Genomic DNA, 20,683 nt, shown 5'->3' with positions numbered 1-20,683 from the left:
TACAGGTTAGACGATGATATAGACGCTCTACTCTTGTTTTCACTTCCCATTATGTACTACCTCTGATGTACATCACAGATCTAAAACTAAGTGGACCTTATGGAGAGATGTTTTTGTCAAATGCTGTTTTCAAGGTCAAGAAAGAACTTGTAGTCTCAAGTATTTCTCAGTTATTTTGTAGTAGAACGAAATGTACAATGAGTCATAATATGCATCACTGTCTAACCATGAATATGGAAAAGATTTTGGAAAGAAGAAAACAGACTGTTTCCCCACCGTCTGTAAAATCTCTGTTGATCCACTCAGCGATTGTTCTGAGAAAACAGCAAGGTTGACTAAGAGGTTGAGGATCAATAATGGAGACAGGGATGGTTGCTGAGGTTGTGGTGACAGGAGAGTGACCAATGACTGCAGGCGGTCAACAGGAACCGGACGAGCTAAGACCAAGGAAAGGGAGCGTAGGTGGTCCCATGCTTCTTTGGCATGTACCTGGAAACATCGGGTCACGTGATAAATAAAGTCAACTGACAGGTGTTTATTTGAGTATCTTTCCTGCAAATAAAAAAATCAATAGATCAGTAATTCACAAATGATGAACAAAGACAACCCCGTGTGAGTTGAACGTAAGGTCGTAATGGCAGCGACGACAGCGAGTCTCCCAGGGTTATGAGAGGAGGCGGACACACAGGAGACAGAGAGACGAAACTCTGGCCAGCTGGCCAGACACTCACTGGGAAATCAATACTACATCACCCTTTTCACCCGGCTCCCCTCCCTCATCTGTATCTCTCTCTTCGCCACTGTCTCATTCTCTCCCTCTCATATAAAGGGTCATCCATAATTTATTCTTTAATGTGTTATTCTTCTTTGTATTTGTTTTATGGCTTCCAACGATGACGCACCTGCCAAAAGCAAATAACAGACCATTCACATTGTTATGTTGTTGAGTTAATGTACTGCACACGCTAAAGACAAACCATCTGAGATTATAGCCACACTACTTCCTTCTACAGTCATATCAAACTAACCTCAGAACTTCAAAACAGTGCTGTTCTTTATAATTTAGCTGCAGTTCAGCATTGTTGCTAATACAAGAGCAGCAACAAATCTTGGTGGAAAATTTACGCTTTAGGCTAAATGCTAATGCCAGCATGCTAACACACTCAAAATGACAATGCTAACATGTTGATGTTTAGCAGGTATAATGTTTACCATGTAAACCATCTTAGTTAGAATTGGGTAACATTTGGTGATTAGTGCTAGCACAAATAACAGCTGGGGCTGATGGGAATGTCAGATTTTGTATTTGTACAACTCCGGGGATGACGAAGGTCATTAGGGTTTATCATGTGGGTCCCACAAATTTCATGGCAATTCATCTAGTAGTCGTTAATGATATATATAGAGATATTTCAGTTTGCACCAAAGTGATGGACTGACACAATGCCATCCCTAGCTAAATGAAAATAATTTCTCTTTCCAGAGAAAACCTTACCAGCTGCAGTGCTCTGTGGTGCCCCCTGTTGGTGGGGTGGTGGTAGAAGGTCAGCAGCCAAAGTAGGGGTCCGCAGTCCTCAGGCCCTGCTGTCACCAGCAGCTGGACAGCCACCTGCATCCAGTGGCCACACTGGACCAGCAGGAACCAGGCCTCGAACACTCTGTGGAGCCCCCTACAGAACATGAGGAAAAACAATGCTACAGGAGGGAGCTGCTGCAACACTTTCTTCCATTGAGCATCATGGGACAAATTACACTTTTTGTCAAAGCGGTTATCTTTTTTCCCCAATTTTCAATTTCCAAGTTCGTAATGGTCAGTTACAAAAAAGCATTACACAAGTGTTGATATAAGTCTATAAGGCTAGTAGTGCTATAAACATCTTTAAAGATCTATAAATGAAGATTATTTGGGTGGTCCAATTAAAGTCCCTAAATAGCGGGCACTTAACCCATCCCAGCCTCAGTTTTCCAAGGTATGTGTGTGAATATGTATAAATTTGTCCTTTGCCAATACATGCCCCAAACTGCTGTTGTAAAACAGCAATTGCAATTGCTTAATTGTCTGCCCTAGAATTTACAATAATAATTAAAATTATTAAAAATAAAACTATAATTTAAATAAACAAACTGACATGACTACTGCTTTTTCTTTTATCACCAAGATTTTCATAAAACAATTTGGTTTCCGGTGTGCCACACAAACCCTCTAATAATGGGCTGTCTGGGGCCATTTACATCATAATAGTTTTATTAATGAGGAACAATTCTGAGTGGCTGCCAGTAATATTAGTCCCGCCCCTACTGGCAGGAACAATCAATGATCAAAGAGAGACAAAGACAGACACTGAATCTCATTTGTTCCCAGTGGTGACATGACACTGAGGGCCTGCTGGGATTGGCTCTTTCAACTGGTGATAATTCATCACATAACAATGTTTATGTTTTCATATCCCTTAAATAACATCTTAATCTACAAAATCCACATTAAATCAAGACAGGTTCAACGCAGCCTGCCAGAGAAGAATAAGGAATGGCACAACACAGGAAGTGGGATAGCAAACGGAAATATGTGACTAGAGCTTAAGATGACTAGTCAAGGTAACAACTGGTAAGTCTTTCAAGTTTTTCAAGTGAAAATGCCAAATGTGTCCTGGTCATTTGTCTGTGCATTCCATTTCCCTGTGCTGAAATTAAAAACTGAAAATAAAGGGGAAATCAGATTCTGGTTATACGCACTCCAGGTCTCTCCTTGTTTGCTCTTTGGTTGAGCGCATTGTTCGTCTGGTTCCAGCTTTGCAAATGTAAAGATTTTCTATTTCCAAATAAACAGAATATCTTTGGACTTTTGGTCGTAAAAATCAAATCATGTCCCCTTGGGCTCTGGAAAACTGTTTCAAAAAATAAAAAATGTATTGACTATTTACAGACAATTCATAAGCAGATTAATCAATAATGAAAATAACTGCTCGTCGTAGCCGTAAAAGAATAAAGGGAGACAGAGAGGAGAGAACGTGCGATGTATGCAAGATTGCAAGATAGACTAAGGCACTGTGCTCTGAGAGCTGCACCAGAGTGAAACACAGACACACAGCTGCAACAACGAGACTCTGACTTGAAGTTAAAAGAGTCATAAGGATCACTCTCTCAAATTTCCCTAATACCATCATTAGAGCTCTCTTCCTCATCTCCCCTCTTTCCCCTTGGCTCTCAAATACGAACAGCAGCATCCCCTCTGTAGGGCCCAGGCAGCTGCATCTTCGCTCAGAGCAACACAACACACTACTTTCCCACCGCTGGCTCCCAACCATGTTTTGGGAATTCTGCATGGAGCTCCAGAATGGAGCGGTGGTGGGGATAATGGGCCCCGTTAAAAAACGCAGCTGGAGGGTGTCAAAGTCAGCCGTCTCCATCCCTAGGACATCTACTGCCTTCTGCTTTTTATCTGCATCCCCATTTTTCTCTAAATCCACCCAACCAAGGCTACTCACTCCCTTTATTTCTCTAATTCATGCTAATATGGTATCTTTTCCTATACTTTCTCCCTGCGTCTCTGGTTCTTCTTCTGCATTCTTCACTTGTTTTCTCCACAGCTTCCCAAACTAATAGCCTCTAATGAGCGCTTGGAGGAGAACGCAGTGCACCAAGACCTCTCTATTGTAATGCAAGGGGATATATCTGACTAACCACCCCCTCAACAGCAGCTAATGGAAATAAGAACACCACACAGGCATTCAGTAGGGTTGTGGAAGCAGACACACATTAACACATTCTCTCTGCGAGCCTCTCTCTCTCTCTAACCTGGTGCTACTGCTGCCGTCTCCTTCTCCCTCCTCTTCCTCCTCTGTCAGTCTCTGTAATGAGCCACTGAGCCAGTTCAGATGATGTCTCCAAGCTTCCTGAGGCATCTCTGCAAGGACAGATTCACATGTAAGGATTACTTGTAGCACATTATTGTACTTTTTACAATCAATTAGTATTCATAAAATTGTAAAGAAATACTTCATTATTATGGGAAATACAGAACTGTGCAAATGTTTTAGGCAGGTATGAAAAAGTAAGAATGCTTGTAATAAATTATATTTATCAATTAACAAAATGCAAAGTGAGTGAACAGAATAAAAATTTTAATCAAATCAATATTTGGTGTGATCACCCTTGGCCTTCAAAATAGCATCAAGACTTCTAGGTACACTTGCACATAGTTTTTGAAGGAACTCAGCTGATTGGCCCAAAAATCTTGGAGAAATACCCACAGTCAATCTGTGGATTTAGGCAGCCTCAGTTGCAAGACAGACTCGATGTTGAGATGAGGGCTCTGTGGGGGCCATACCATCACTTCCAGGACCCTTTGTTCTTCTTCATGCTAAAGATAGTTCTTAATGCATTTCGCTGTATGTTTGGGGTCATTGTCATGCTACAAAATAAATTTGGTCAGTCAGACGCCTCCCTGATGGTATTGCATGATGAACAAGTACTGCTCTCCAGCCTTTTGGCAAACAAACTGCCTTCTGCTGCAGCCAAATAGTTAAAATTTTGACTTGTTAGTCCAGAGCACCTGCTGCCATTTTTCTGCACCCCAGTTCCTGTGTTTTTGTGCATAGCTGTGTCACTTGGCCTGGTTTCCATGTCAGATGTATGGCTTTTTGGCAGCAAGTCTTCCATGAAGGCCACTTCTAACCAAACTTCTCCGGACAGTGGATGGATGTACTAGGGTTCCACTGTTTTTTGCCCCTCCTGAGCTGATGGCACTGCTGGACATCTTCCGATTGCGAATGGAAGAAAGCACGATCTGCTGCTGTAAGTTCCTTTTGCATGTCACTTCCCATAACACCAAGCATGTTGTTTTTAGACAAGAGCAATTATTTTCATTATTGGTTAATTAATTTGCCAGCTATTTTCTTGATTAATCAATGGATTGTTTGGTCAATAAAATGTCAAAATATAAAAATAATGCCCATCAGTTAGTTTCCCAGAGCCCAAAGTATCACAGAAGACTAGGAAAATCAGTAACTATTCGCATTCACATAGAAGTGGGGGGGGGGGGAGCTTGTTTCAGCTTTATTTCACACTTTGGTTTCTTTACATATTAAACAACTAAGATACAAAGTGTTGACAGGTGGATTTTGTTTGCATGTGAAACAAGTTTAATGGACAACTTTCCAAATATCATGCACAAGTATTTTCCAAGCAGGACTGGACCATCTACTGTTATTACTTGCAATTACTTTTTCCTGTTTTCCAGCTATTATTTTTAACTGCTTAAAAGGGCCAGAGTGGTGTTTGTCACACGCCACATTGTTCTGTCAAAACGTTTCCTACCTGAAACCACATTTAGCACAAAAAACCCCAAAGAACTGAGACATAAGGTTGACAAACAAACTTTAACAAATATTTCAAATATATATATATCAATATATCTTGATCTGGGTTTTCCACCCCCCAGCTATGTTTTAACAATGCAATGCTAAGTCCTAATTTATTACATCGTCAGAGGAAGCACAAATCATGATAAAACCTCAAATCTTCTATTTTTCACAGTACCATTTCCATTGTCACTGATGAAAAATTGCCCTTCACCCCCCCCCACACACACACACACACACGCACGCTAGCACGCACGCACACACACCCACACACCCACACAGTAATAATTAACTCAAGAGTTCTGGCGGACCTCCAATGTGTCCCTAAATGGCCTCATTCATGTAAATCATTCCTGCCTACAGGCCAGTCTGGGCACACACTGATAAGCACTGCTCCGCTGTGCCCCTGCACTCACCTACTGCGCACCCCTACAATAGTAAAGATTCCCATACATAAACACTGGTAATACATATTCAGTATAAATTATTCAGGTTCTTATTAATAAGAACAACAAAAGTGTGTGTGTGTTTGTGTAAGATGATCAATAGTTTCACTTATTCACAATAAATGTAGTTAGGGCTATCGCAATAACCGTAAAATTGAAATACCGCGCTATTGGGTCAAGCCTACCGGTGGAGGATGGCAAGCACCGCAACCAGAGCCCTTTAAAGAGAGAGTCACGTAATCTCTGTTCACTCCAATGGACTAGTTTTTCACAAGAATGGCGGATCATGGAGCATCAAAATAGTTCCCGGAAGTCTGCATCAAATGCTAGCAGCGCAGAGCAGCTGCAATGGAAAATGCTATTTGGGATGCACGTTTATAAGGTAAGACGTGTAAAAATATTAGATTATATATTATTAGCTCAACTGAATCATGTTCACATGTGCATTAAAGCATGTGAGTGGATTTCCCCAACTAAATTAGGAGACATTAAGTTTTAGCCAAAAATGTCAACAATGTAGGTGATTGTAGCCGTCAAAAATATATTTCCTCCTTTTAAAAAAAAAATAGTAATGTAACTAAATACATGTGTCAATGTGCTGTACAAATATTGTAAATCAACGCATTTATTGTATAAATTACCATAAATCGCTGTTTTGTTGTTTCTCTCACTCATTTTCAATTGCCCGCCTAGAACTTCCGGGCACCATCTGCGGTCTCCATGAACCACGTGACGATCAAGCATTTTGGACCCCCGCTGACGCGACTCTCTCTTTAAAGAGCTCTAACATCAACAACCGCAATGTTCGTACCAGGTGTTAAATTAATAAATTAGTACTTCAAAAGTTCCACAACTATAACGATTCAAGGACCGGCCGCCATGAGCTGTAACGTTACGTGAACTGACTTGGCCAAACTTGGTTTTGTGTTTTACTGCTTATTTTAAAGGTTGGCTAACTTGGCGTTAGCATATTGCGCGGCTAATGTGACTAGCAGGCTCGGCGATGTTGGACTAACGTTGTAATCCCGGGGGACATTCGAGAGAAACTGTGAACATTAAGTCTAATTTGAAGCTCACTAACGAGCGAGCGTAGTGTGTCGGATGCCTGCAGCTGTTTTTCATGTTGCGGAAATTTATTTATAAACGTTGCTACAGCGCAGTGGTTAGTTGCGGACAGCCCATTCTGCTCCACACCGGTTGTGTGTTGGTGTGTGCGTGAGTTGCTGCGTTATGTAAATGTACTTGATAGACATGCCCTGAAGGTAACGATATAGCTAACTTCTACGTGTGAAAAAGACACGGTCAAACTACAAAAAATTGTTGACTAGCACCCAGCAGCTAGCTCGCTGCGACCATAAAGCTGCTGTTAGGGGCTCGCTGTGCAGTGAGGTGAGATCCACAGACACTCTTACTATGCTATATGGCACCAAAGTACTTCATTGATTAAAGATGCGATAAGACCGCATACAGCGATGTTGAGCCCCAACTTTTTACCGCGGGGGAAGTTACTTACCGCGACAGCCCTAGTGTAGCTTCTACAAAACAGGCAACTTATTAAAGTTCTGTATCGATTTTATGAGTAGTGACAATTTGTGAATATATAAGCTAACTTCCGTACCATACAGTATGTCAACATTTATATTTGACATAAAACACTTAATGGAGATGTTAACTAACTGTAATTGATTAGCAATACTAAGCCACACAAGAGTCCATTCACTCTGCAGCAGGAAATCTCTGTTGACACACAGTTAAAGAATATCTGAACAGACGTTTTCTCACAATACAGGGTTTTGTGCATTGAGTGAAGAGTGAATTATCCAGAAGCGCACACACACGAATGAGTGTGTGTTTGCGCACTGACCTGACGGCAGGGTCAAGAGAGGAACCAGCAGATTCTGAGGTGACTGTGGGAACAAGGCCTTCAAAGATACACTCGTCTGAAACAACACAAAGCACACATTTTGCTGAGCTTCATAAATGTAAATCATTCTTACCTTGAACTCATACATCATTGTGCTCTGAAAGCCTGAAAAATGACATTTTGAATGGGAGGCTGTGTAACGGTGATACAGTAGGTGCTAATGTGTAATGTAGCGTGTAATATGTAGCGTTTAGTGCAGTGTGACTACAGCCATTAAAACGGAGTCTGCTGTAAATACACTAACACTGCCATCTACTGGTTTATAGATGTGAAAGGAGTAAAGCTATATTCACAAAACCGTGTAGCAGGTAAGCACATCACACCTACATCGCAACAAATCTGTTTCCTGGACTTTCTACAATAATGGCTGACATGTGAGTGCCAGATAATTCCCTACAGTCACAGAGGATGTGTTGAATACTGTTGATGGAGGTCCCATTTACAACAACAGTCTCGTGTGTATCTTGAGAGAATTTGTGGATGCTGAGAGTTGTAGCAAAAGTTGAAAAGTACATAGTGACACATGGAGTAACAGCTCAGTGTGGTTTCCACACATTGCAGGTGTTTTATTTGTACAAAGTTATTACCTGCAAACTGGTGATTTAAAAGCGATTTGCATTTATTGTCTACGAGGCAGAGGTGTGAACCGCGGTGTTTGTAGCGTGTAAGAAGAGAGCTCCCGGCAGGAGATCAAGTGATAATGATGTGGAGGATTCATCAAATGGTAAGTGAATTTGCCTGTAGAGGTGTGGTAATTGTTCATCACCCTGTGTGCACGCATCCAAGCCGGAGGCATTAAAGTAACCATCCTTTTATTTCCAGCAAAGATGGTGGATAAGGATAATTGGAGATCTGTTGTTAACTTTTCAATGTGTTACAGCAGGCGATATTACCGTCTTCTGTGGCACTGAGTACTAAAATTGAATATAGGTCATTTTCAGTACTACGATAAAACCTGTAGCATATGCTGTTTGTAAGCATACTGGACTTAAATAATTTGGTTTTCATTATAATGTAGCCAAAAACACAGTGTGGTAAAGAATGGTGACAAGAAACCTTTGTAAATTTTGCAGTATAGCAGTTTCACAGTATACCATGGTATGAAAATTGATGGTTATCATTCCATGTACATTTGCTTATCCTACGGTATTACGGTGTCTGAATTTCACCTGCGGGTGCACATCTTTTTATTTATCTTCAAAAGACATTTAACACATTCTATCATTAAAAAAAGGCTTCATGTTTTGTCAGGACATGATTTATTGTGAAAGTGTTTGTTCAACCAAAAAAAATGGGGTAATTTTTACCGATAACTGTTTATACGTGAAAACCCTATGGTGAAAAGCAACCCTACCCTTTTTTTAATTGAACTGAATTTTCTTCAATTAAACAAAGATAAAACTCAAGTCATTGTTTTTGGTGCCAAGAAAGAACAATTAAAAGTCAATGATCAGCTTCAATCAATAATGTTAAAAACCGCAAACCAAGCCAGAAATCTTGGTGTAGTCATGGACTCAGACCTGAATTTAAGCAACCACATTAAGACAATTGCAAAGTCAGCCTGCTATCACCTGAAGAAACTTTCAAGGATTAAAGGACTGTCTCAGCAGGACCTGGAAAAACTTCTCCATGCATTTGTCTTCAGTCGACTCGACTAGCTGCAGCTAATTCAGAACGCTGCTGCTGGAGTCCTCACTAAGACCAAAAAAGTGGATCACATCACTCCAGTTCTGAGGTCTTTACACTGGCTTCTGTCTGCCAAAGAATTGATTTCAAAATACTGCGTTTGGTTTATAAAGCACTGGATGGTTTAGGGCCAAAATACATTTATTTTTGCTTCATTATAAACCATCTAGACCTCTCAGGTCGTCTGGGACAGGTCTGCTTTCTGTCCCCAGGGTCAAAACTAAACATGGAGAAGCAGCGTTCAGTTTTATGCTCCATTTACCAGGAACAAATTCCCACAAAACTGCAGGTGTGCTGAAACTCTCTGTTCTTTTACATCAAGACTTAAGACTTTTCTTTTTACCAATGCTTTTTAATTACATCAAATATAAGGCTGCAGATTAATATTGTACACTGCACTGTAACTTTTACTGTCCTCTTTAATCCTGTTTTAATTTTCTATTTCACCCTTTTAAAATTGTATATCAATGTCTTTTTTTAAATAATATTATAATGCTATTATATTTTATGTAAAGCACTTTGAATTGCCTTGTTGTTGATTTAAGTGACTCCTTTTTTAAAAGTAGAGCTGTAAAGATCAGTTGATTAATTAATTAGTCAATTGACATAAAATGTCTGCAACAATAAAGCAAATGCATATGTCAAGCAAAATGGAAAAAAATCCATGTTCAAGCCAAGATTTGCATTTTACATTGATAATAGATACTAGTAAGAGCCTCAATAAATAATAGTTAGAGCTAATATTGTGTACAGCATCAATGGGGTAAACGAGGAGTTGACAAATAGTGCTATCAATACAAGAAAATTGTAATGAGAAGGTGAGCACAGGAAGTGCATGATAGAGATTAGGTATTAGAATTGTTATGAGAGGAAGTGTTGCCTTATGAGATTATTTTATTTTAATGAAAATAATATTTAGTTGCAGCCCTAAAAAAAACAAATATTAATGTCAGGTTGTTGGATCTTTTGTTAAGTCAAGGCCTACCTGATGCTTCCGCAGTGCCAGTTTCCTGAGGAAGCAGTTGGTAAAGGTTCGGATAAGATACTTAACAGACTCCTTCCCTTCAGCTTGCTTAAGGATGGACCTGACACACACACACACACACACACACACACACACACACACACACACACACACACACACACACACACACACACACACACACACACACACACACACACACACACACACAGAGAGAGTTATATGTATTGTACCCTACTGCAGCACATCCACAATTTCCACAGGTCCAAATATATTACAACAACCAAAAACATAACACTCATGAGCATCACGTCAACCTCAAAAGGACAAAACCGCTCTCACCTGAAGATGTCGTTAACAACCAAGAATATGGAGTAGTGCTGAGCACAGGCTTTAGGCTGCAACACACAAAAACACAGTTTAAAAAGTCTGTAAAACCAGACACTGAAATCTTACGCCTATTCAATTCAATTCAATTTTATTTATATAGCGCCAAATCACAACAACAGTTATCTCACAGCGCTTTTCATAAAAGAGCAGGTCTAGACCGTACTCTGTGATGATATTTAAAGAAGCCCAACAGTTCCCACCAAGAGCAAGCACTAGGCGACAGAGGCAAGGAAAAACTTCCTTTTAAGAGGCAGAAACCTCGAGCAGAACCATGGCTCAGGGTGGGCGGCCATCTGCCTCGACCGGTTGGGGTGAAGGAGAGAGAGGGCAAGAGAGGAACAGAGAGAAAAGAGAGGGATGGAAGGAGAGAGAGGGGAGGGAGGCAGCCTAGACAATATACACACAGAGGTACAGACAGTAAAGGTGATGTTGCTATAGACTAAATGAAAAATGGTACAGATATTTATAGTAGTGTTAATGATAACAGTCGTAATGTTAATGATTATAATAACAATAATAACAATAGGACTAGTAACAATAGTCGTTGCAGCAGAGGGTGTCGAGCAGGAACACGGGGGCAGCAGGTGACCCGCAGCCTACAATCCAGAGAGCACAGAAAATAGTTCAAGATAACTATACGATGAGGCCTATCTGCTTCTCTTTTAACTAATTCAAGAATACATTACTATCAACTCCCAAATACTCACCACTGGGTGTCACTGTTGCATCGTCTACAAGCCTCCCTACCATAGGATCCTAGTAATACAGTCTATGGTTCCTCCCTGTTCTCACTCTCTCCCCATTAACCACTCAGTTTACCACTCTGTCAGTCCTTCCCTCACACACTCACACACACTTACTCTCTCATCTCTGCCTAATGCACACTCATCATGTGTTTTAGATTTAACACATTCTAAAACGCCCCAGCGCAAACATTTAACAGCTGTACTGTTCATATCTGCCTCCCTCTCCATGTTTATATATCTTCTAGTGCCTAATTATTCTCCCTCACACCCCCACACACTGTTATATAGGGGCATACACTTCACTATAGGGGGAGCACATGTAGTCTATCTCACAGGCCTAAATCCTGCAGTGTAATACAGAAGTAGAGATAATAAAATGGAATCAGTTATGGGCAAGCTTTATTTTAATTTGATTTACTCACAGCCAATTCAAAACTTGCCGTTTTTGTCATTAATTACAAATGTAGTAAATAATATATTACAATGATTATAATACACCAACATGTGCCAATAACCTACAACCCGGTTCCATGGAATTGTGCCAGAATAACACATCAAATACATTCTCAGTAAGGTCGGTAAGGACAAACAGACTCACCCAGTGTTGATATGGTGTCATTACATTGTTCAAACATACAAACTAAATGCTTTCACCCTCAGCTTTGACATGTCCGTTTCCTTTTTGTCCTCTCAGGCCAGAAATATAGCATTAATCACAGAAAACAGGGTCTACCTGTAACTGTTTGCAGGGGCATCCACAATACGTTGGCATACAGTTTATGTATCAGTGTGATTCTCCATATGTGGGTTGCATGCCAGCGTGCATGCATGTATATGTGCCAACTGTCATGGTTCCCCCAACGTCATCCTCCATACCTTACCACCACTAACACTTCAAGGAGGGTCAATTACAGCATGCAACAAACATCCTGTTTTTGGCAGTAAGGCCCAGGAAGTGAGTGTTTATTGTTATTGGGCCTGTGTCTCTCACTGGATCACAGGGGGGTGGGGGCCAAGCCAAAATGAGGAATGTGGGCCTAATTTCATGTTTCCCATTTTTGATTGCAGTTTAAACAAGTGAGTGAAAGGAGAGAGCGACAAGTCAGTTGGCTCAGACGCCTCTCGTTTTTTTTCCCCCTCTTGCACACATGTACGCCAACAAAGACGCGTGTGAAACGCACATCTGACGTCCAAAAAAAAGTGAAACCTAAACGTATGTCTCCCACCCTCTCAACGACAGACACGCTATACCAGATGCAATATCATAAACAAAGCACGGCGACTGGAGGCATGTGTGTGTGAGGGTTTGCATGCATGCATGTGCGTGTGAACTAGCAAGGTGATAAAAACACAGGTCATTCAGAGATGGATGAGAGGGTAAACAAAGAGATCCATGACGGGAGAGAGAAGTTAACAGTCAATGATTGCCACACACACACACACACACACACACACACACACAGTCAAACTGTTTACAGACCTCCTCTCTCTAATCTTTCTTAATTAACATATAGTGTAGGTAACGCATATACATGACCAGTGTTCCAATCTATTGTAATTTTTAAGAACAGTTCTAAACTGAAATAGTGCGCATTGCTCGCCTCTTAACGTACACAGCTCAAGTGGACCATCACTCGGAGAAAACTGGAGTGACACAACTGACAAACTTTACCTAGGTTAACATGAGGCAAAATGGCAGGTAAATTCTTGTTTCCCACCAGTGTTCAGCTGACATTTATGGCCACCAAAGGCAATGCAATCAGTAATCTAGGTAAACAGGATGCCTTTCATAACGTGCACACACAAGGTATTGTATTGCTGGGCACAGACGTTTGGCATAAACAACTTGTAGAAAACATGTCCACATAGATTAATCTACTCCCCTCCACTCTATTTTTTATGTCATGACTACTCAGCGAATAATTACTCAAGACAAGAGGTACCGTAGGTTAAGATTTTGGAAACATTCTTGCATTGTTTTGTCTGGGTTTTCTTGAATTGTCTAGTTTTTGTGACACATTCACATTTTATTTTTATCCTTGCAGCTGCGCACATTTTTCAAACATTCCAAGTTGTCCTGGTGGTCAACAGAAAAGAACACAAATCACTACTTGTCCTTTCTGACCCCACTGTAGTAATGACGAAATCAGCTAGTCATAACAATCGATAAATCAAAAATCACTTCTGACTTTTGATCTGGGATGGATCCTAAGTTAAATGAAGTGAGGCGTGGCCAAGGACTCAAGTGACAGAGAGTTCAGTACTTACCCAGCACAGTAAATGCCGTGTAGCACAAGCCAAATGATGTGAGATGCATGCAGAGCTTGCCAAATGATGTGAGATGCATGCAGATCAAGGCCAAATGGTGTAAGTTAGCCAGACAAAAACAGTCAATAAAGATCCACCAAAAAAACTATGAAACATATGAAAACATCACAACTCCATACCTCATAATAAAAATAAGCAGGCCTTACATTCAAACTGTTTGGTTTCACAGTTTACAAAGCAGTTCAAAGTCTTAACACATGGAATGTGCAGTGATTTATGATGCAAGACTATAATTCAGGGCAGATGAGTCAAACTATGTACATAACAAAACCATCTAACAGCAGCAATATGTCACCAATTTATCAACAGTCTTAAATGATGCCAATTCACGCAACAGTGAAACTGCATAAAATGCCACAGTGCAATGGCACAAGATTCTACACATTTCTCTCCAACTCTAACTGTGAAGATAAAAAACAAGGCCATCATTAGTTACGCAACAGTATCATAAGCAGATGTTTGTGGATATTAGTGGATACATTCCATACACTTTATATGTGCTCTTACGATCTGATCACAATCAGCGCTCCAAATACAGTACAGTACAGTTTACTTTGGCCTTTCGGCATGGCCGTCAAGGATTACTTCAGTGTGGTTTCCACACATCGCATACATTACTTAGTTGTTTGTAATGAGTTAAAACATATAGGTAATTTATTGCCTTGACATCAATTGAAAAAAGCTAATTTCAAGCAAAAATGCCAAACATCACAGGTTCCAGCTTCTCAAATGTGAACATTTACTCTTGTTTTCTTTTTTAAATACATGATAAACTAAATATCTTTGGGTTTTGGCCTGTTGGTTGGACAAACAATTCAAAGATGTCACCTTAGGCTCAGAGGAATTGTGATGGGCACATTTTCACAATTTTTTCACATTCATAGATTATAACATTAATCGAGAAAATCTGCTGATTATGCAGATAATAAAATCAAATGATAATAAAAATAATTGTTAGTTGCAGCCTTCAATAAGGACAGAACACATATTTTTGGCAAACCTGATAATATCTGTCACAGAATTCCATGACTTATTTTAAAGTAGTGATTTCAGTCCTCATAACAAGAAATTACCCACCAGCAGTGACTGCGCCAATTGCTGCTCTAGCTTCTGTGGTGTTGACCCTGTGTCGGTGAAAACACACTCCAGCAGACTGAGCACTGCTTCTTCCAGGCTGGACAGGTTGTGATACCACAGCGAGACTACTGCTTCCTCCTCCAGTGACTTTAAGCATTGGCTAAAAAACCCCCAAAACAAACAATCACATTGCATCACGATATGAGATATATTTCGGATACAAAAATGATTACGTTTGGACAACTTAATAGAAAAGCCTTCTGAAAACATGTTACATTAACAGGAACTCGGCACCTGTGTGTTACCCTACCTGGAGTAGGCAGAGCTCAGAGTATCCAGGAAGTCTTCATTAAGTGTTGCCCTGACACAAGTCACTGGCTGCTGCAACAGCGCACCAATGAGAGGAGCAGCCTCTGGACAAGTGACCAGGGGGACACAAGCCTCTGATGTGGCCAGTATTCTGTCACATGAACATCTGCACAGAGACATATAGACAAAAAAAGCTATGGAACTTCTCATCACTGGCCTGCAAAGATGTGTGTGCTTTGCTCCTTTCCAGACAAAAAGGTATTATTCGTGTATTTCTTTTATGATTTAAACTGAGTAGGATCCCTACCCCTAAAACAAATATAAACTCATACAAAGCTAATCCCTCTCAATCATCACTTATGATCCACTAGAAGTGTGTGGTGGTGTCTGTATCTTTGAGACCCTACCCTCTGGCTATATCTTCTTATTATTTGGCTGTGTTCGGGACATTTCTGGGTGTCAGCCTTTGGGCACCACGCAGGGTGTGAGGCTGGGACTATAAAAACATAGCGACAAGATAACTGCCGATCATCATCAATTTAGTTTTTTAAACAATTTTGAAACAAATTATTTTGACTGATACTGCAATTGCGATATGATTTACATTATTTTGTGATTTTTGCCGGGATCTGTATCGAACAAAGATGTTTTCATAAGTCTCTAGAATATGATGTGTAGGCCAGGACATCTCTGCAGCATGACAGTATTCAATTTAAAAAGGTTTTATGACACACATATCACCTTTAACAAATATTGCGCCTCCTGTTATTTGAAAATTGCAGTAGGCCGTATTGCAATTTCGATAAAATTTCAATTAATTCTTCAGCCCTATTGATTCACTGATTTGTTCTCACTGATGCCGCACCCTCTCTTCAATCTGCTGCTGGGAGGGAGGAGGCGGTGGGGGGGCCAACTTTGAATCATGTGTTTACAAACAGCAACCAACAAATCCCACTGATTATGCCTTCAAGACTTGTGTGTGGACAACATTACGTAACATTCTGCATGCTAACTATAATGGTGGGTAGTAGTTTCTACTAGAGCAGCAACAATTAGTCAATTAATCAGCAACTATTTTGTTAAGTGATTCATTGTTTAAATCTGGGCAAGGAAAATGCCTGGTTTCAGCTTTTTAAACGTGAGGATTTTCTTTCTGTGTTGTTTAACACTGTAATTGTAATATCTTTGGGTGTTGGTCTGTAGTTGGACCATAAAAAGATGTATGGAGACATCACTTTGAGCTCTGGGAAGCTGTGATGCTAATTTCTTTCTCTACATTTCATAGACCAAGCAATTAATACAGAAAAGAATCAGCAGATTCATCTATTATTGATATAATCGTTAGTTGCAGCCTTAGTTTTATGCTGTGCTGTACCCATGATTTATGTCGTCTAGAGAACTGCAGCTCTTCCCAATGTTTTCCTGCAGAAGTGCCACCATCTGAAATGCAGGAACAAGCACAATTTTCATATATGTCGACATTATTACATAAAGTATGTGTCAACGCAGGTAGGAATTAGGCAAACAACAATAAAGGGCCAGTACCTTTCTCAGGACTTTGAGATGGTACTCTTCAGGTGGTACACCCATATGCTTCATTAATGCCTGCGCTGCAGCATCGTCTTCTTCTGTAGCAAGCTGACTCAACACTTTCTGTGGGAGGGCGGGCAACACAATGTGCAGCAGATTATTGGCACTTTATATGTATATCTATAACAGAGGACGAGACTTTAATACAATCTGCCCGAACCCCAAGATCCATAACATCAAAGCTAATTAGTTGCTGGAATATAGGATGACTCTGCTGGCGTCACATCATTTGAACCACATGAGTGGAGAAAAGGCATTCCAGTAAGTGAGAATGTATGGACAGCATATGAGCAACTTCAGAAATGAGCATTTTTTGTTACAGAGGGCTTTGGTGTTTTACAAGCATTTTTCAGAAGGGGCCTCATCATACACTGATAAAACTAGGCTAATAAAATCAGCTGATTCTCATATGTGAAAAAGTTAGAATGAAGGAACAAAGAGAGTGGACACAAGACTCGTACTGTAAGTTGCGATGTTACATACTACGACTTTTTCTAGGCAGTTTCTGCTGCAAAAAGTGTTACTGAATAAAAAAATAAAGGCTGAGAAACAGACGTTCATGTCAAAACATGCCTACAGCATCCAGTGGTTGAATGATTAATAAACTGAGTGTTTGGCAAGAGTTTTGTTCATCGGTATTCACTCAGAAGTGTGGTGAAAACCCAAAGACCTATTACTTTGAATTAGGGATTGATTTAGAGTTTAGAAACAGTCCTTTCTAGTTGACCACAATAAGTTGACTCACTGGGACAAGTTGGAAAGTGTGATCCAACAGAAACAGCCAAGGTCTCACATCTTCAACACACATCTGTTTTTATAACTCCAGTGAACCAAAAACACAGAAACATCCACACACAAGTAGACTAAAAAAGTACAAATCCCTTTCAAACTGGAGATAAAAGGGGACCAGCAAGAGATGAGGGGAGAAAGAGATTGAGAGAGACATAATGTGTCAAATAAATGAAAAATAAATAAATATAAAAGGAGGACAAAAAAAGTAAAGTTGAAAAAGCAAAATCCCAGGCAGAGGAGCAGTGCTGTTGGTGGAGCTGTGTGGTTTCTTTGGCCAGGCCCTACAGCACGCTAAGATGCTTACCCTCCACATAGTCTCGCAAAACAACCCCAATCACTACCATCTGAGCGCCCACAAACCCTGCACACTGAGTACATACAAAACCAATCGCACTTATCCCACCCTTGCTATGGAGGCACAGAGGGATAGGGGATAAGAGAGGGAAGGAAGGCTGGTTAGAAGGAATGGCAGAGAGAGAGAGACTGGAACGCACTGCGATGGCTGCATTCGGAGTGAGGAAAAAACGGCCGTGGTCACCAGAGGAATGGGATGAAGGGCAAATGGATAGATGGATGGCAAATATTTTAGGTCAAAAGTCATTTGTCTCTCACAGAAAAAAAAGAGCAACTGAGCTGGCTTTGGGGGCTTGGACATGCTGCTGCCACAGAAATTATCCCTCTATAAATCTAAAATTAAAACAGAGGATGTAGAAAAATGCGCAAGGAAAAGACTTGGGTTGGTTTTGATGGGTGCCTGTCAACAATTACAAAGCCATGATTGAATTCTCCCAAAACCAATGAAAGACTCAAGTATAGCCTCAGACGGTCAAAACAGCAGAGACAAAAAGAAGTACGATGAAATGAAGGAAACAGAAAGGTCGGGATGATAATGCAAAATAATGACTTTATAAGCAATTGTGCTCAAACCTGGAGAACTGACATAGAGTGCATTAAATAAACATTTAGTTTAGGTGGAACAGTGGTCTTGCCACTCGAAAAAGTGTTTTGTTTTCCTAAATTGAAGGCCCTCTATAATGTTTTCACCATATGATTTTGTGGTACTTTGACAAACATAATTAAAGAGGTTCACTTATAAATGGAAAATGTAGTGTTTCTCACTTAATTAAGACTCAAAATACAAGTTTCACTGTTTTGTTTTTGTTTTTTTGTATAAACAACAGTGATGTAAACAAAGCTTCAACGGCACCAGAGAACATCAAACATTTAGTTTTTGACTAGTTAGTAGTTAGCATATTATAATGATTTAGGAGTGATAGCAATTTTCAATCCTGTTTTTTTTTCTTTTTTAAGACAATGGTTTTAGAGGAAGTTACACAGTGTAAGTGTTTATTAAAGAGCAACAGTTTATCCGTCCATCCAGTATCTCTGCAGCATCTACTCACAGTGATGACAAGATGCCGGGAACTTGGTGCTTACTGCTGTTGGTAGCCAAGAAATAGTTACAGCAGGTAACTCTCTCTTAAACTACACATAGTGATTTTTATGTTTCTGTTTGTGTGTGAAGAGATGAGAAACAATCATATTTCCCCAAATAATACTTTAACTTAAAGGAATAAATATAAATAATAATTTCAGTAGTTCAGATTTACTAAAAGGGGGATGCCACCCAAGAGGAAAAACAGAGAGATAGAGGGGAAATACTGTCACAAACACACTTTCATTCCCAAATTAAAACATCCAAAAGGATAAAGGATCCAAAAGGTTTTAAAACTATAAAGCAACCACAGTGGCTCCGGGGCCAACCTGTGGTTCACCGTATTTGAGTCAGTAAAGATACATGTCAAAGATTAAGCTATTAAACCATCCACCTTCCAGCCCTCTAATATTACACTCTCTCATGCTTTACTTATCTGTCATCTCCTTAAAGATCACGCCATGTTACTGCAGCACTGTGTGGTCCCTCTGCTTGTACAGGATGTAGACAAAAGACCAACTGAGCTAATGACTATCTGACATAGCCTGCAGCTATGTGGCTGTACCCAGTATTCATGAAACCCAGTGAGAAAACTTAGATGTGGAAAAGAGAGGCAGTCAGGAAGGGGTGAGGGGAATACATGAGGGAGAAAAGGCAAAATACTCTGCACACTATCATAATTTAAAGAGTGGCTACAAATAGTACATACAGTAGCAGTAAAACACATGTTTTTTGCACAATTACTCATAAACATATGCAAGCACATACACAAACTTACACATACACAGGATTTAGGTGCCACTTAGCGCCAGACCCTCAGTCTATTATGAAGGCAGCAAGAAAACAATGTTGGGGAGCAAGATCAGACAGGGCTAACAGAAAACAGGCTGCATTCTGCATTCCAGGACAGGCAGTCCAACACAACACAGACACAGGGCGAGACACAGAGACAGACCATCTCTGGCCTAAAACCATACATCTGCCCTGCTCCCTCAGACGGGATGAGTTGCGGTAAATAGGTTTTTTTTGTGCTTCCCGCCATTCCTGTCATTTGTGGGGAGTGGAAGTTCCTTTGGAGAAGAAGAGAAGGAGAATGAGGGGAAGCTGCAGAGTTGGTTATGAGTTTATTGTACTTGTGCTCTTTGTACGCCTTCATCCGGTAGTGCCCTGCATGCAATTTTAGTAAGAGCGGACCCAGTGAACCCTTAAAGTCTGGTTGCCAGTGTTGTGCCTAAAGCATTCATCTACAATTAACCACTTTCTCACTCTGAACCTAAAAATATTTAAAATGTTTATTAACGATGAATGTTGTTTGAGTTTCACCTATATATTTCCAACTGCACTACCTGTACGTACAACCGCTGCAACTGCAAATATGCAATATCACGCCTGCTAACAATACGTTATTGTACTGTTTTGTTTCATATCTATTGTTTTACAGATTTAGTAATCTACACACTATATATATGATTTATTTTTATATTCACAGCCTTAATTTAGTTTTGCTCAAAATCTTTATATATTTAAAATTTGTTGTCATGTTTGTTTTATTTATTATGTTGGAATGCACCGTGTGTGTATGTGTGTATATATACACACACACACACACTATATATAT

The 20,683-nt window shown here is 40.1% G+C and overlaps 1 protein-coding gene across 1 annotated transcript in view; it reads right to left on the bottom strand.

Annotated features, from left to right (window-relative positions):
- The window catches only part of fancc (FA complementation group C), a 49,283-nt gene that overhangs the window by 1,304 nt on the left and 27,296 nt on the right, over positions 1–20,683 (bottom strand). The window contains exons 5-14 of the mRNA XM_038702612.1: positions 16,794–16,901; positions 16,624–16,688; positions 15,250–15,414; positions 14,940–15,099; positions 10,741–10,796; positions 10,402–10,501; positions 7,671–7,746; positions 3,796–3,904; positions 1,496–1,670; positions 277–489 (exon numbers count right to left, since the gene is read on the bottom strand). Of these exons, the coding sequence (XP_038558540.1) occupies positions 277–489; positions 1,496–1,670; positions 3,796–3,904; positions 7,671–7,746; positions 10,402–10,501; positions 10,741–10,796; positions 14,940–15,099; positions 15,250–15,414; positions 16,624–16,688; positions 16,794–16,901 (1,227 nt within the window). The remainder of the gene's footprint in view (positions 1–276; positions 490–1,495; positions 1,671–3,795; positions 3,905–7,670; positions 7,747–10,401; positions 10,502–10,740; positions 10,797–14,939; positions 15,100–15,249; positions 15,415–16,623; positions 16,689–16,793; positions 16,902–20,683) is intronic.

Source organism: Micropterus salmoides, unplaced genomic scaffold (genome assembly GCF_014851395.1).
Source record: "Micropterus salmoides isolate LMB-PRFRI ecotype aquatic unplaced genomic scaffold, ASM1485139v1 Ms_hic_scaffold_7, whole genome shotgun sequence".
Lineage (NCBI taxonomy): Eukaryota > Metazoa > Chordata > Actinopteri > Centrarchiformes > Centrarchidae > Micropterus > Micropterus salmoides.
The sequence above is the reverse complement of the archived record's forward strand: the minus strand, read 5'-3'. Positions and strand labels throughout refer to the sequence as shown.